At 35.8% G+C, this 13,797-nt stretch overlaps 1 protein-coding gene across 1 annotated transcript in view; it reads left to right on the forward strand.

The window, feature by feature from the left end:
• The window catches only part of CSMD1 (CUB and Sushi multiple domains 1), a gene marked incomplete at both ends in the record, with an annotated part of 1,228,645 nt that overhangs the window by 766,341 nt on the left and 448,507 nt on the right, over nt 1-13,797 (forward strand). Inside the window, one exon of the mRNA XM_082481062.1 lies at nt 12,987-13,064. Within this exon, the coding sequence (XP_082337188.1) occupies nt 12,987-13,064 (78 nt within the window). The remainder of the gene's footprint in view (nt 1-12,986; nt 13,065-13,797) is intronic.

The following is a 13,797-nucleotide window of genomic DNA, read 5'->3' on the forward strand; positions in this document are numbered from 1 at the left end:
TGTACATACTCTAAGATCTAGCTGCTTAATATAGCTGCTCCTGTAATGTCTCTTTAAAATTTATAATCAAAGTAATTTGGCATATAAATTGAGTTCAGCACAACATTAGGATAAAACTATCTCTGTTCCTCCCATTTTTAGAGCCTTGAAGCTTTTTCTTTTTTAGTGTTTGACAGTAGAAATGATCTTTGGATTTACTGTTAAAACTGCCATCTCATAAAGGCAACACGCATTCTTAAGAGAGATTGGCCACCTTGTCTGTTTTGGTGTCACAAGATATTTCTCTTTCTCAAAATTTAAAGCAAAGCCCCAAAGTTGACTTAGAGTGACAAAAAGAAAATATATGTATCTAAAAGAACTATTACTTAGCAAGAATACAGAAGAATTGGACCAGAGGATAAAGCTGTGTCCTCAAGACTCTCAGTCCAAAGTTTAGGTAGAATTTCTCAGTGCAAACAGAGTGAGACGTTTGACAAAGACTCAGATTACATACAGATTTTTCTTAACACAATGGCATTCTATTAATAAGTCTTACTACTAAGCCACCACATGGGATCATATTATTATGAACCTTGATTTTGTGGCATTTTCAGAAGAAAGAAGAAAGCACATTAAAGCTTGTACTTACTTCCAACCAGGTTGCTACAGGTAATACTTGTTTCTTGACTGTCTAGTAAAGTTTCTGTGTTGCTAAGACGGCTCAAGCATAGCTGCTTCATGGTGTCAGCACTAAGCAGATGCTGATCTAGTAACAGCACTTCTTTCTTTGGCTCTTGTTTGGAGTGATGTTATCCTCCCTAGAACGATTCAAAATAATGTATTAGTGGTTGAAAAGAAGTGTATCTGTCTCCTTGGTGCATGTTTTTATACATGTCACTGTTTTACCCCAAAGTATCTGCAAAATAAAAGATGAAATTTAAATTGTTGAGATACTTCCAAAGCAAGGAACATTCCCCCAGACTTGGTAGCTACATTTTGTCAAGAATCATGTTACGCTTACTCAGTGCTAGGTCTTTCATAGTCCTTGTTCGAAGGCACCATTGTCCCAAGGCTTCCCAAATTCTAAGACAGGTGTTTTCTATGCTGTTCTGGTATAATAAAACTGACGCATCTTCAATGAACTTCATATTTTCCAATGCAAAAATATGCATTTGGAAAATGTTGAAGAAACTGTAGGTTTCACTAAGCTCTAAACCGGCTAGTAGTAATATAGAGGGAACAGCAGTATGTGGACCTAAGAATTTAAAATAAGAGTGTATGCACGAGTGATGGAGGTATGCAGGTTTCAAGGAAACATGCGTAACCTACATGCAGTCACAAAATCAATTGGACTCATATGATTTCATATTTGGCACAGACTAAAAGCATTCACATGGTCATTTTTTTGCATGGGAAGAAATTAGAGACATCAAATAGTGGGCTGTCAGTATTACCACATTCATTATCTACCGTGCAAGAGAAAGGTCCATTCAAGTTCAGCTATGTGATGGATAACACTCAAACGATCAGTGTAAGAGCTGTGTTTTAGACATGTTTTCAGTCCAAACTACAGATTTAATTTCTCTACAAAACCTGAAAAGATGGTCAAATACTAACTTCAGAATAGGATTTTCTGATGAGCATTTTGATCATCCCACTGAGTGGCACTACAGAGATGTTAATGGATAAGAACTATAAATCAGCTTTTGACACTATAGTTGAAAGGCTATAGTTGAAGTGGCGTTCAAACAAGGAACCGAGTGGACCTCATTCTATGATTTATTTTTTAGAGGCAGTCCCCATGTACTACTACTCCGTGTGTTCTGTGATAGTGTATATTCATAGTGCAAACTGTGTTGATACTATTTTCCAGAGCTGTGGAGGACATCTGCAGGCATTGAAGACTTGCTGCCTGCTGAACTTGTTTTATTATGATATATCATATATTGATAGCACAAAGGCAGCCAGCTAAGTGGAGAACAAATGGCTGTGCTTCTTTTTAAACTTGCAGATCCTGTGTCATCTTATACACATACAATGTGAAAGATTTGTGTAAAAATCTATTGTGACACCGATTTATCTTGGGGCTGTGCTATTTGTTCAATAGTACTGCACGCAGAGATTTCCAGCACAGGGAGCAGGTGGAAGGTCTGATAGTGACAGGCAGTACCGTGCTGGATTGATGGAACAAGGAAGGCAACTGATCATGAACCTACAGCTTTTACAGGTAGCCATATAGTAGAAACATCTATGCCTGCTGTGAAACTCTCTGGAGTTATAATACTGATTAGTAGGGAAGGTTTTGAAAGCTGTTAGTGAGACAAACACTGAGTAGTGTATTAGACAGAATAATATTCAGGCAGGGAATACAGAAGCCGCAGAGGATTGGATGATTCCAGTGAGTTGGTTTAAACTAGAGATCCTATGGAAAATTGTGATGCATCTGGGACAGTCAAGAAGTGCATAGCGGAGAAGCAAAGATTGCAAGGATTCTCCTAGGTTGAGTCTGAGACCTTGTTTTATCAAAGAATTTATTATAGAATTCCCTTCATAAACTGAAGTCAATGGTAAGATTGAGAATGGTTGTGTTTTCCTATTCTCATAAAAAAAAAGAAAACCTAGAGATAGCTAATGATCTATTTACTGGTCCCACGTGACTTTGAGTGATAAGAAAGAAATGTTTGATCTATAAGCAGAATCCAGAGAGAATGCTGATGCTGCCAAATGCGGAATTGTAGATCATTTCTTCCAGGGCCAAAAATTGGTAGTACTCCCATAATTGTGTCTTTGGAGGAGAACCTGGAAAGACTGAGGTTTGCTAGGGCAAAGCAAACAGGGCATTTGATTGGGCTCTGCAATCTGGATTAAGGAAATTCTTTGTTTCAAAACAGGAATACTCAACTTGAAGAAAATCAGAGCAATGAAACTAAAGCAAAAGGAAATTGATGAATTCTGCACTGTACTGAGACAAATTTGCTAATTCCCTTTATGAATAATGCTATGAATATTATTGCAAATGTTTCTTACTGAACTCTACAAAATAAGTACAGCTAAATGTCAACCTTTGTAATAGATATTTCTTTTCCACTGTCTCTCAACATATAAAATACTAAAAATACTAATTTTTATCCTTTACTGTAGCAAAAACAGAGAACTGTTCAAATACATTCCTTATAGTGACCCTGGGCTTAAGGCTGGACAGAAAAGGCCCAGATCACCAGGTACTGGGCAATATGCTGTTCCTTTTCACCTTCAAATGTCTGTACTCGGGAAAAATCTGCAGTGAAAGGCAGCCAAGAGCTAAACTCAGCAGAGCAGGAGCAGAAGCAGCTTGAGGAAGTACCAGCAGATGATGTCAGAATATTTTATCTTTGACTGGTAGCCAGTATTTGAGGCCTTGCAGGTTATTTCACGCAGGAAGAAAAACTGGCAAGATACTCATGTGTTTGGGTAATCGGGAAAAAAATGTTATGCCATCCAAGATGTACACGAGGACTGTTACAAAGAATGTGCTAGGAACAAACAGGAAGTGTTAGCTTTCTTGTTATGGAATCACATATCGGTATTCTCAAGGTATGACTATATTAGATCTAAAAGAGGGTAAATTTGATCAAGCTTAATACTATGTTACTGAGCCGTGCTTCTAGTATCTTATCTGGCTTTGATATGAGTTGTGTACTGCACACCATTACCTGTTTGCACAGATGCAGTTAAATGTAGATGTAATCAAATAATTTCTTATGCTAGAAATTCTAGAAAACCCCACCAAGGTCTTACCCACTTATTGTTTCTCAGCCAATTGACTTCTGGTTATGGGTTACTATTATGAAATAATAGAAAATAGGTTTAAAAAGTATCTTGATAAGCTAACTCTATATCAAGGAGAAGCCAAGTATATTTAACTTTCTTTTCAGACCTTAATTTAACATGTTCTTTAAAATTTCTAATGGCTAAGATTCCACAGCTTCTCCAGGTAATTTATTCCAGGGCTTCATCACACTTACTGTTTTCTTGTGTAACCAAATTTACCTCTGCTACAGATAAAGACTAAAAGTTCTTGTTCTAGCCCTAGTGGAACTGTAGAAGGTACCTTTCCTCTTTGCAGTTCCCTTTTTATGTTTAAAGTGTATCATAACTCCTCAAAACCCTCTCTAGATTAAATTATTTGTCAGTTATGCCCTGCAAATGGACAATTAGTTGTGCTTCGTACCATCTTCACTTTCAGTTCACTTCTCCATGTTTTTCTTTTTACTATTTTCTATCCTGTCTCCCCTAAGCAAAATTACACAACCAGAGAATAAGACAGCAAATTCTTGATGCCAAAGACTACCTACTACCTCCCATTTGTACAGCTTTTGTCTCATTCATGATTAGTCAAGCAATACTAAAAAAAAAAATCCACCTTCTACTTGAAATTCATAGCCACCCTGAAAACATATTGCAAATATAGACTTCTCTATATTGCAATACAGATGTCCTGGTTTGAAATTAATCTTCAACCACAAATTACAAGTTTTCTACAAAACCTTGCACATCAGACAGAATTTAAAACAAAACAAAGCCAAACTTATTAAAAAAAAGTTCACAGTGGGAGAAGCTGGGTCTGGAAGGTGACTGCCTCCTACCTTCATATGGTCTGTATAATTATTAGTTAATTACTATGAGAGAAGGAAAATAAGTTCTTCAAGGAAGTAAAAAATCAGAGTTTTACCTTTTTTAGAGAAATTTCTTTGGTTAATTTGAGTTCTTTTTTTTTTTTTTTTTTTTCCCCAGATAGTTTTACATTTGAATGGTAATTTATGGATGTGTAGGAAGTACATCTAACTGTTTATTATAATTTTCTTATTATAATATTCTTTTTTTTTTTTAGTTTTAGTTGTTTTTTTAATCTGTATTAGCATTTTCTTTGAGTTAGCACAAGCTTGTATGATGATGGAAGGAAAGACAAACATATTAGAGTGTTCCCATATAGTCCCAGAAGGCAACATTGTCTGAGAAAACTGAAACTCTCTCCTACATCTTAGAGGACACAGCTGTAGGGCCTCTCTCAGTGTATTTTCAAATATAAATTAAAATAAGAATTAATTGATTCATAGAATGCGAAAACATAATAACACACAGTAAGAAGTACTTCATAATATATTAATAGAATTCACAGAAAATTGGATTTCTTCCCTTGAAATTATACTTCAAGAACTTGTATATGTTAAAAAAGTTTTTGTTAGCTTGCAAGATCCTCGTGTTTATAATCAGTGATTCATTCAAAAACACCTTCCAGTGTCAGAGAAAAATTGTAAATACATTGAATTTTCTTGGGAATTCTGACAGTACTTTGTATGGATTTCAGATAGGTTGTCACTCTTTTCAAGGTGCATGTAGAGTTTGTTTTAGAAAATGTCTGTCTTGTCTTATCTTCATCAAATCAATCTAAAAACCCATACAAACCATTTTTGCTCCAAAAAGTTGTGTAATGCTTAAACCAAGTAATTAAATTGACTCATGAAGAATTAAAATGAAAGGGTTATCAGAGATCAAGATTTAAAATGCTGAGTTTACTTTTAGAAAGATATTGATTCTGCCAGGGTTAAAAATTTGTGTAGAGCTGTTTTGGTTAATAGTATTAAATTGTTCAGGTAGTGCTTCCAGAACTACTTATATACACAAAGCTTGATTCTCTATTACTTTGTAATTTGTACAGTTATTTACACTTATGAAATATAGATACTTAAAAATATACATGTGCAGAGAATATGTGAAAGACTAACTTTATTTAGTCAAATGTAATTGTTAAAAACACTGTTTAAAACTATCCGGAAAAAGCAAACCTTCAGATTTCATTTTCTTAAGCAATTTGGAGCATACCTGAGGTTGGAAGGGCAGTTTTCAAAGAACCATCCTGGGAAACAAAACTGTGGAAAATAAAAATAATTTTAAAGCATTCATTGTTGCATGAATTGTAGGAAACTATCCCTGCTGTAATGAGCTGCTGCTTATAGTATGCTTTTACAAGAGTAACAGCAGCAGAGCAATTCTTTTGTGAGTTTCTCTCTTAGAAATGAATGTAAGCAGAATAAAATGGAGACATTTTTTCCTTTTGGATTATAGAGAGGTAGGAATGTAGAGAAAGCATAGTATACTGAAGTGCCTCATGGCTCCAGAAGATAAAGCTGATACTACCAATGACTGTTTTCACTTTCAAAAATAACAAATTCAAGAGTCTTTTAACATCTTAAGCAGCACTTAAAGTGCATTATTTCTAAAAATTCACACTAGAAATATATGGCTTTTACAAACATTTTTATATATCCAGATTTTTAAAGGCATAGGACATCACAGTTCATTTTGAACATGAGCAATGCTCCTCTAAATCTTCCCCCTAATGATAAAAGTTCAGTAAGTTCTTTAAATCTCATTGTAGTAAAAGACTCACTGAAACAGTATGTAGAAAAAAATGTAATTTTCTCCTCTTTTTGCAGTATTTCTGATCTAACATTATATAGCTGATTAAAGAAGGAAAAAAAATCATTAAGGCTACTCTTTGCAATATGTTAATTTTTAAAGATACAATATTCAGTGTGTATTTTTTGAGCTAAGAAAATTTTATAATGCTTACAATATGCTATGTAGCAATTTGTTTAAAAAACCCAAAACATTAAATCATAGATGATTTTAGTTAACAATTATTTTTCACAATATATTTGGACTAGGCATATAAACATTGTCTGGAAAAGATCTATTCCACCAGATATACACAGGTATAACATAAATCAGAATCTGACAACCATAACCAGTAATTTCAGTAAGGTGCAAATAACTAAAAATGTGGTGGGAATCTTAGGACAAAACTATGATCTTACTGAATGATAAATAAAATCATGTACTACTCCAGTTCTAATTAAGTAATCTAACAAAGGTAATATGAAATCTAATATTTATGTGAATTTGATTTGAATATAAAACTATGAGTGTCGTATAACCCTGATGTTTCAAGGAAGATCTAAAAATCAGAACAGAACTACCCAGTCCGCATGGAATTTGGGATTGTCTGTCGATTCAGGCTGATAGCTTGCAGAAGCACGAAGCTGTGCTGAGAGGTTAGTACTACCATGGTGAGCACATGGTGTGTCTTGGAGCGTAAAGGCAGCATGAAAGTTCAGCCCAAGACTTCTCCAGCTGAGACAATTTCAAACTGTGAGTAATAGTCATATCCTGTAGGAAGTCCTGTAGATTCTGCCCGGAAAGATAGTACTCATCAAGTCCGCAAACAGCTATCTTGTCTACAAGAAAAGGAAAAAAAAACTTCCAAAAGAAGGCCATCTTCCATGTACAATAGAGGCATATTTACTATGACTATAACAATATCTAAAGGTGTCAAAGTATAGGTCATAGTCTGCTAAAGTAATGTGAAGAGGAAGAAGAGTCATTCCTGTGTACCAAAGAGATGAGATTTACCTGCTTAATGAATTTTGGTCTCTTTCTTCAACCCACAAAAATAGACTTGGAGAAGCATAAGAATAGTAATGAACACTCATAAAGGGATTTATCTAAACCCATGCCTGTCTCCAGCCATGGCCTGAAGCAGATTTGTAGACTTCTTCATTCCACGTTTGCCAAAGGATTTCACATCTACTACTTCTTGTATGAAAAAAAAACCCTCTTCCTTTTATTACTTTGAAGCCTTACTCTTGTTAACTTCACTTGTTGGCCCTTGCCTTTTCATTACCTAGTCAATGGGTGATGAAAGGTCTTTTCGAATCTAAGTTCTTCAGACTGCAGTCTGTATACGAAATTTGTTATGAAAATTTATTTGAGCTTAGTTATTTGTGAACATTTTGCTTAAACTCATTCATTATCTGAACTTTCTCAACAATATTATGTTTAGCTTACTAAAACATACACAAATATTTTAAATATTTAAAGTTCTGTTTATTTTCATCTCTTCATTTAAGTGAACACAGACAATTTACCAGTTATATTTTATACTTCAAATGCTTCGGGCAAGGAAAATGCATGGGAGAATTAGCTTTCTAGCACAACATTTTCAATGGCAGAATGGCAGCAGGTCTCGAATGCGCCAAGATACTCAGATACAGATATAGATTATTATTATTTTAAAGTAATCCAATAAGATTGTTAAAACATTCCATACTAATTTTTAAGAAGTACCTTTTCACAAATAACAAATCTGAATGCAATAGATGTCTATAGTGTGTGTGTGTGTGTATATATGTAAACACAGAGATTGTTACCAGCAGTTGAAACTGATTGTTACCAACAATTGAAATTTTACTCATTGTTTCATCCTGGGCAACTGGCTCTAGGTGGCTCTGCTTGAGCAAAGGGGTTGGACAAGGGGTCCCTTACAACCTCAACCACTCTGTCATTCTGATCCTTTCTTAAAACTATATTTCTGCTAAATGGTCATAATCGTTTCTGCATGGTAACTGTGCTTGTGGTAAAATGTATTTTCTTCACACAGGGTCAAATATATTAGAAACTAAGAGCTTCATAGAAATCAGAATAGCTTTGAGTGGAGGTTTACAACTTGAAAATTTTACTTTTACTTTCATGACCCATTCAAATAATGCCAGGCACGTATTCTTTTCATGGCTGAGTTTAATTTAGCTCTAGCAAAAAGTTAAGGAATACCACTGGTGCTTTCCAGTAGGCTGATAAGATTATCTTGGACTTCCAGCGCTCAGGTCTGCCCTCCTCCCTGAATGGGTATCTCATCTCCAAAAGAGTCTTGAAGTTATGATTAGCAGAAAAGGTGAAGTGAGTTAATTCAGTTAGCTTAACTGAATGTTTAAGTGAAGACAGCAGAAAGCTATGCAAATTTAAAAAAGTAATCACTTAAAAGGTGGAAAGTGCTGTTCATTTCTGACATTAGTAACGTAAACCCATTTCTCTTTTTGTGTTATTAAATGGCAAATCATCTTTGAAATCAGGAAAACCTTTTTAATGAAAGAGCAATCAGGAAGTAGAAAGGAAGTATCTCAGAAAAAGCATTCAAATGGGATTTAAATGATTATAAAAAGTGCGATTTAGAGTATTTCTTTTATGTTACAGAAGGAGTTTAACAGGTTCACTCAAACCACAGTGTTCAGTGGTCTCTATTACTCTTTCAGAGGATGGCAGTTTGTATTTTAATGAATATACTTGCTTAATTCTTTTTTAAAGATAAAAGAAAATACTATGCAGGCCACATGCGAAAACTTAAACACACAAGTATAACAGAGGCAGAAATTCGGTATTTGTGTCTCAATCTAGCCCATTTTACCTGATGCATAACTGACCCTGGTTGACAAAGTCCCTTGGGAGGCAGGCCTCAAGGGCAAAGGAGTCCAGGAAGGCTGGACGTTTTTCAAGAAGGAATTCTTAAAGGCGCAGGAGCAGGCCGTCAGGGAAAAAGACTGGCCTGGCTGAACAGAGAGCTGTGGTTGCAAGTCAGGGAAAAAAGGAGAATTTATGGCCTTTGGAAGAAAGGGCAGGCCACTCATGAGAACTACAAAGTTGTAGTAGGGCTATGTAGGGAGAAAATTAGAAGGGCCAAAGCCCAACTAGAACTTAACCTCGCTACTGCAGTTAAGGACAACAAAAAAAGTTTGTATAAATAAATTAACAATAAAAGGAGGACTAAGGATAATTTCTGTCCTTTAGTAGATGGGGGTGGGAACATAGTGACAAAGGATGATGAAAAGTCTGAGGTACTTAATGTCTTCTTTGTCTCAGTCTTTAACAGTAAGGCCAGCTGTTTGCTGAGTACCCAGCCCCCTGTGCTAGTAGACAGGGGTGGGGAGCAGAATGATAATCCATGGGGAAATGTAGAGTGACCTGCTCCAGCACCTAGACATACGCACCTCGAGTACTGTGTTCAGTTTTGGGAAGGGCAACGAAGCTGGTGAGGGGTCTGGAGAACAAGTCTAATGAGAAGCAGCTGAGGGAACTGGGGTTGTTTAGCCTGGAGAAAAAGGAGGCTGAAGGGAGACCTTATCACTATAACTACCTGAAAGGAGGTTGTAGAGAGGTGGGGGTTGGCCTCTTCTTGCTAGTAACAAGCGATAGGACAAGAGGAAATGGCCTCAAGTTACACCAAGGTAGGTTTAGGATGGATATTAGGAAGAAGTTCTTCACAGAAAGGGTTGTTAAGCATTGGAACAGGTTGTCCACGGAAGTGGTGGAGACGCCATCCCTGGAGGTATTTAAAAGCCAGGTAGACGTGGTGCTTGGGGACATGTTTTAGTGGTGTTTTTGGCAGTGTTAGGTTGATGGTTGGACTTGATGATCTTCAAGGTCCCTTTCAACCTAGACAATTCTATGATTCTATCCCTATGTCTCACAGATACCTACATTTGTCTGTTAAAGTTCTCCAGACATAAAAGCTCATGTCACCTAATGTTACTGTCTAAAATGTCGTGATCTAGCTTGAGCAAGTGGTATAAGTTTCTGTTATATTTTATGGAGAAGAAAAGACATCTCCAGAGGATGATTCATTGTGCTTATCGTAGAAGGGGATGAATTTCCCTCTTGAGGTAGCTATTTCTCTTCATAAAACATACATTTTAGATGACTGATCTTAACTATTGTGAATCCCCTATCTAATGTTCTTTCATAGAGATACAGAACGACTTTTTCTTGACACATGAAAAACTTCAAGGATGGAAACTACAGGACCTCTTTCAATGCTTGACCGTCTTCATAGTGAAAACGTTTTTCATATATCAAGTCAGAAACTCTCTTGTTTCAATTTACGTCCACTGTATTTCAAATAAAGCTGATGGGTATCATTTTTCCCTGTTCCCGAGAAGCGTGCTTCAAGTATGTCTAACAAATGCCTTCAGTAGTGAACTCCCACAAGGAATTTGAGTGATGATTGCTACTTTCACCTTAGATAGGGTCACAGGACATAGAGAAGGAGGAGAGTATAGTTCTTTTCTGTCTGTTGTATAACTCAATGGTTTTACCACTCATCTGTTAACGTAAGCAATGTGGGTTTTAAATCCTCCAAGAAATGATCGCATGTTTTACATGACATGGTTATTAATAAATTGTGAAATTCACACTGGTGGAAGGACCACAACTCCAGACAATATCCCAAATATTCATTACAAGAGTTGTGCTGTTCAGTTCCCATCAAATATGGAATATCTTTAACAGATTGTTTATGCAGCCTAAGAAAACAACAAAAGGTGGCACTTGACAGAAATTTTAGCACCTAAGTCTAGAAAGTAATTCTAAGAAATACATATCCATGAGGTTTAGCCTTCCAGAAGCTCTTGGGTATATTAGCCTTATTGTCTGCATTGATGTCTCTATATAATGTGTTCCTGTCTTAGGAGAAAAGAAAATACCACGCTGCTATCAAATCCATTTCATCCCATGCGGCTACAATTGTGTTTCAATCATCTTCCATCATTTGAACACCTGTTTTCCAGGTTTAGACATAAATGTCTGCACTGGCAACGTACATAGCACAAAAAGTACTTTCTGCAGTGCTTGCCGAATTTCAGCACTTAAGAAAAGCCAGCTTCACTCTGAGGCTGCAAAAGCAGCAAAAGCCCAATATAGAAACAAATACAATCAAATCACAGTTTTTAATGTGATATTTAAAGACATGTTAACTTGCTGCTCCTATGACTTCACTTAGAAATATTTGCATACAGATCAGTGTATAGCGTAGTAATCATAAAACTTATCCCATATATTGACATAAAGTTTAACTGATAATTTGTGGTATTGATTTGTATATTTATATAGTACAAGGTACAAATTACCACCATTTAAAAATGTTTGAGTTGATTTTTTGTTTCTGTTTTTATCTAGGATAAATGGATGGATTTTAAGGTTATTAACTACTGCAAGCTCTAGGAAAAAAAAAATGTATTTAATATGAATCAGGAAAGGATTACTGCTTTTTGTAACTTTTTGTTACTGACATTCATCATGATGTTGTCGTTAGCATTCTTATACACAAAATCAAGCATGAGCTATTTTCTATTGCTATTGGGTTTTGCACAGTAGTTTTGAATTGGCCAGGCTTGTTTCACAATTATATTGTACATCCGATTTTATTTTCAGTTGATCAAGTTGTTCCCAAGTCACAGAACTAATTAATTTCCTGTGAATGTGTCCTATATTTTTACCCTTTTCTCCTAGCAGTACAATTAAAATTCTACCCCATGTGTTCCTTAATGTATAATTGCACTAGTTTTTTCTCATGTGTCTTCCTACTTTGCTCTTGATCCCTTCTGTGGTGCCCTCGCCACTTAGTAGGGATAGGCTGGGAGTTTATCGGCCATTCAGCTGGCTAAACAGAGAAAACAAATATTAAACCTCTGATGCATCGGTTTTCTCTCACCAAACTTTGTCCCTTTGAGAGCTCTTACTCTCTTTCTCTTTCTAATTCAGTTGAAATTGCTCTGTAGGTTCAAAAGCGGTTAGGTGAGCCAAAGAATGTAACATGCTGTGATCCTATATCTTTAATCTCCTTAGGAAACTGAACCAAAAACGTGTCTGCTACTGAAGAGTGAATCAAATAAAAGTAGATGTGAATATTGCATTTAAAGCTTGTAGTCCTCAGATCTGTGTAGATTATGTACTGTGCATTTTATGTAAGAATTAAGTTTTAAAAATGTTTAAATTGTATGATTAAGATTGTGATAATTATGATTCTATGATTAAGATTTTGCCATATGCAGTGGCAAACACAGGAAACCCATATATGTAATTAGGACAGGTTTTTCTTTTATTCACCTAAGAGAAGTTGAATTCAAAATATTGCAAATCCTGATAATGTCTGTTTAAAAAGGATATCTTCTGAAGCATGATAAATGGTTGTATTTTCGTAAAAATGTATTTGGATTATCATAGAAACTGCAGTTATTTGAATCTCCTTGTAGGATTCCTGTGTAGCTTTGTATTATTGCAATGTATCATTTGGCCGCTATATGTCCTTTCTATAAGGTTTAATAATGGATTATCTTCTTTTTGTTTGCTTATTTTCTCAGTGAAAAAAGCAATTGAACTGAAATCAAGAGGAGTCAAGATGTTGCCCAGCAAAGACAGTAACCACAAAAACTCTGTCTGTAAGTTGTTTATACCATTATTTTTAGAGACTGCATATATCTTCCAGAGTCCTATTAAACATACAAATCAAAGAGTGGTGTTGGTCATAAAATGGTTATTATGCTTTCAATTGCCACTGAATGAGAACTCTGCTGGTAATGCTGAGGGTGTAGAAAGCAGAATACGGTGTTGTAATGTCTGAAAAAATATGAGTATGTAGAAAAACCCCACATTTTATGTATCAGGATATTTGTATATATCAGGATATTTAGAATTCAGAGATGCAAGGTAAAAGGCAAATCCAGGCAGAACAGTGCCATATAGACTTTATCAATTCAGTACTGAGTGAAGGTATCTTCACATTTTTCTGGATCTAAGTTTATACTTTCTGATCTTTTTTCTTCCCCTTAGTTAATATCACAGTTCTAATTCTTCCACCTTATTGCCACACTATGTCCTGGTAACTGCCTCTTTTCACTCCTGTGATATAGCACAGCAGGGGTTAAGAACTGCTGTAATTCTCAATTTCTCAAGAAGATGGAGATCACAGCATCACCTTCCCTTCACTGCATGCTCAATGCACTCCAGTGCACTCTGGAATGACACACGTTTACTCCCTCTACACCTTTATCCCCATATATAGTGTAAAGGTAAAACCAAGATGCTGTCTATGGGACTATGAGGCTGTTACTTTTTTTGAGCATCGCTTTCCCTGAACAACTGGCAATCTGAGTAGTATCCTGAGAGTTCTTT

This window comes from Vanellus vanellus, assembly GCF_965231255.1.
Source record: "Vanellus vanellus genome assembly, chromosome: 3".
In the NCBI taxonomy this organism is placed as follows: Eukaryota; Metazoa; Chordata; class Aves; order Charadriiformes; family Charadriidae; genus Vanellus; species Vanellus vanellus.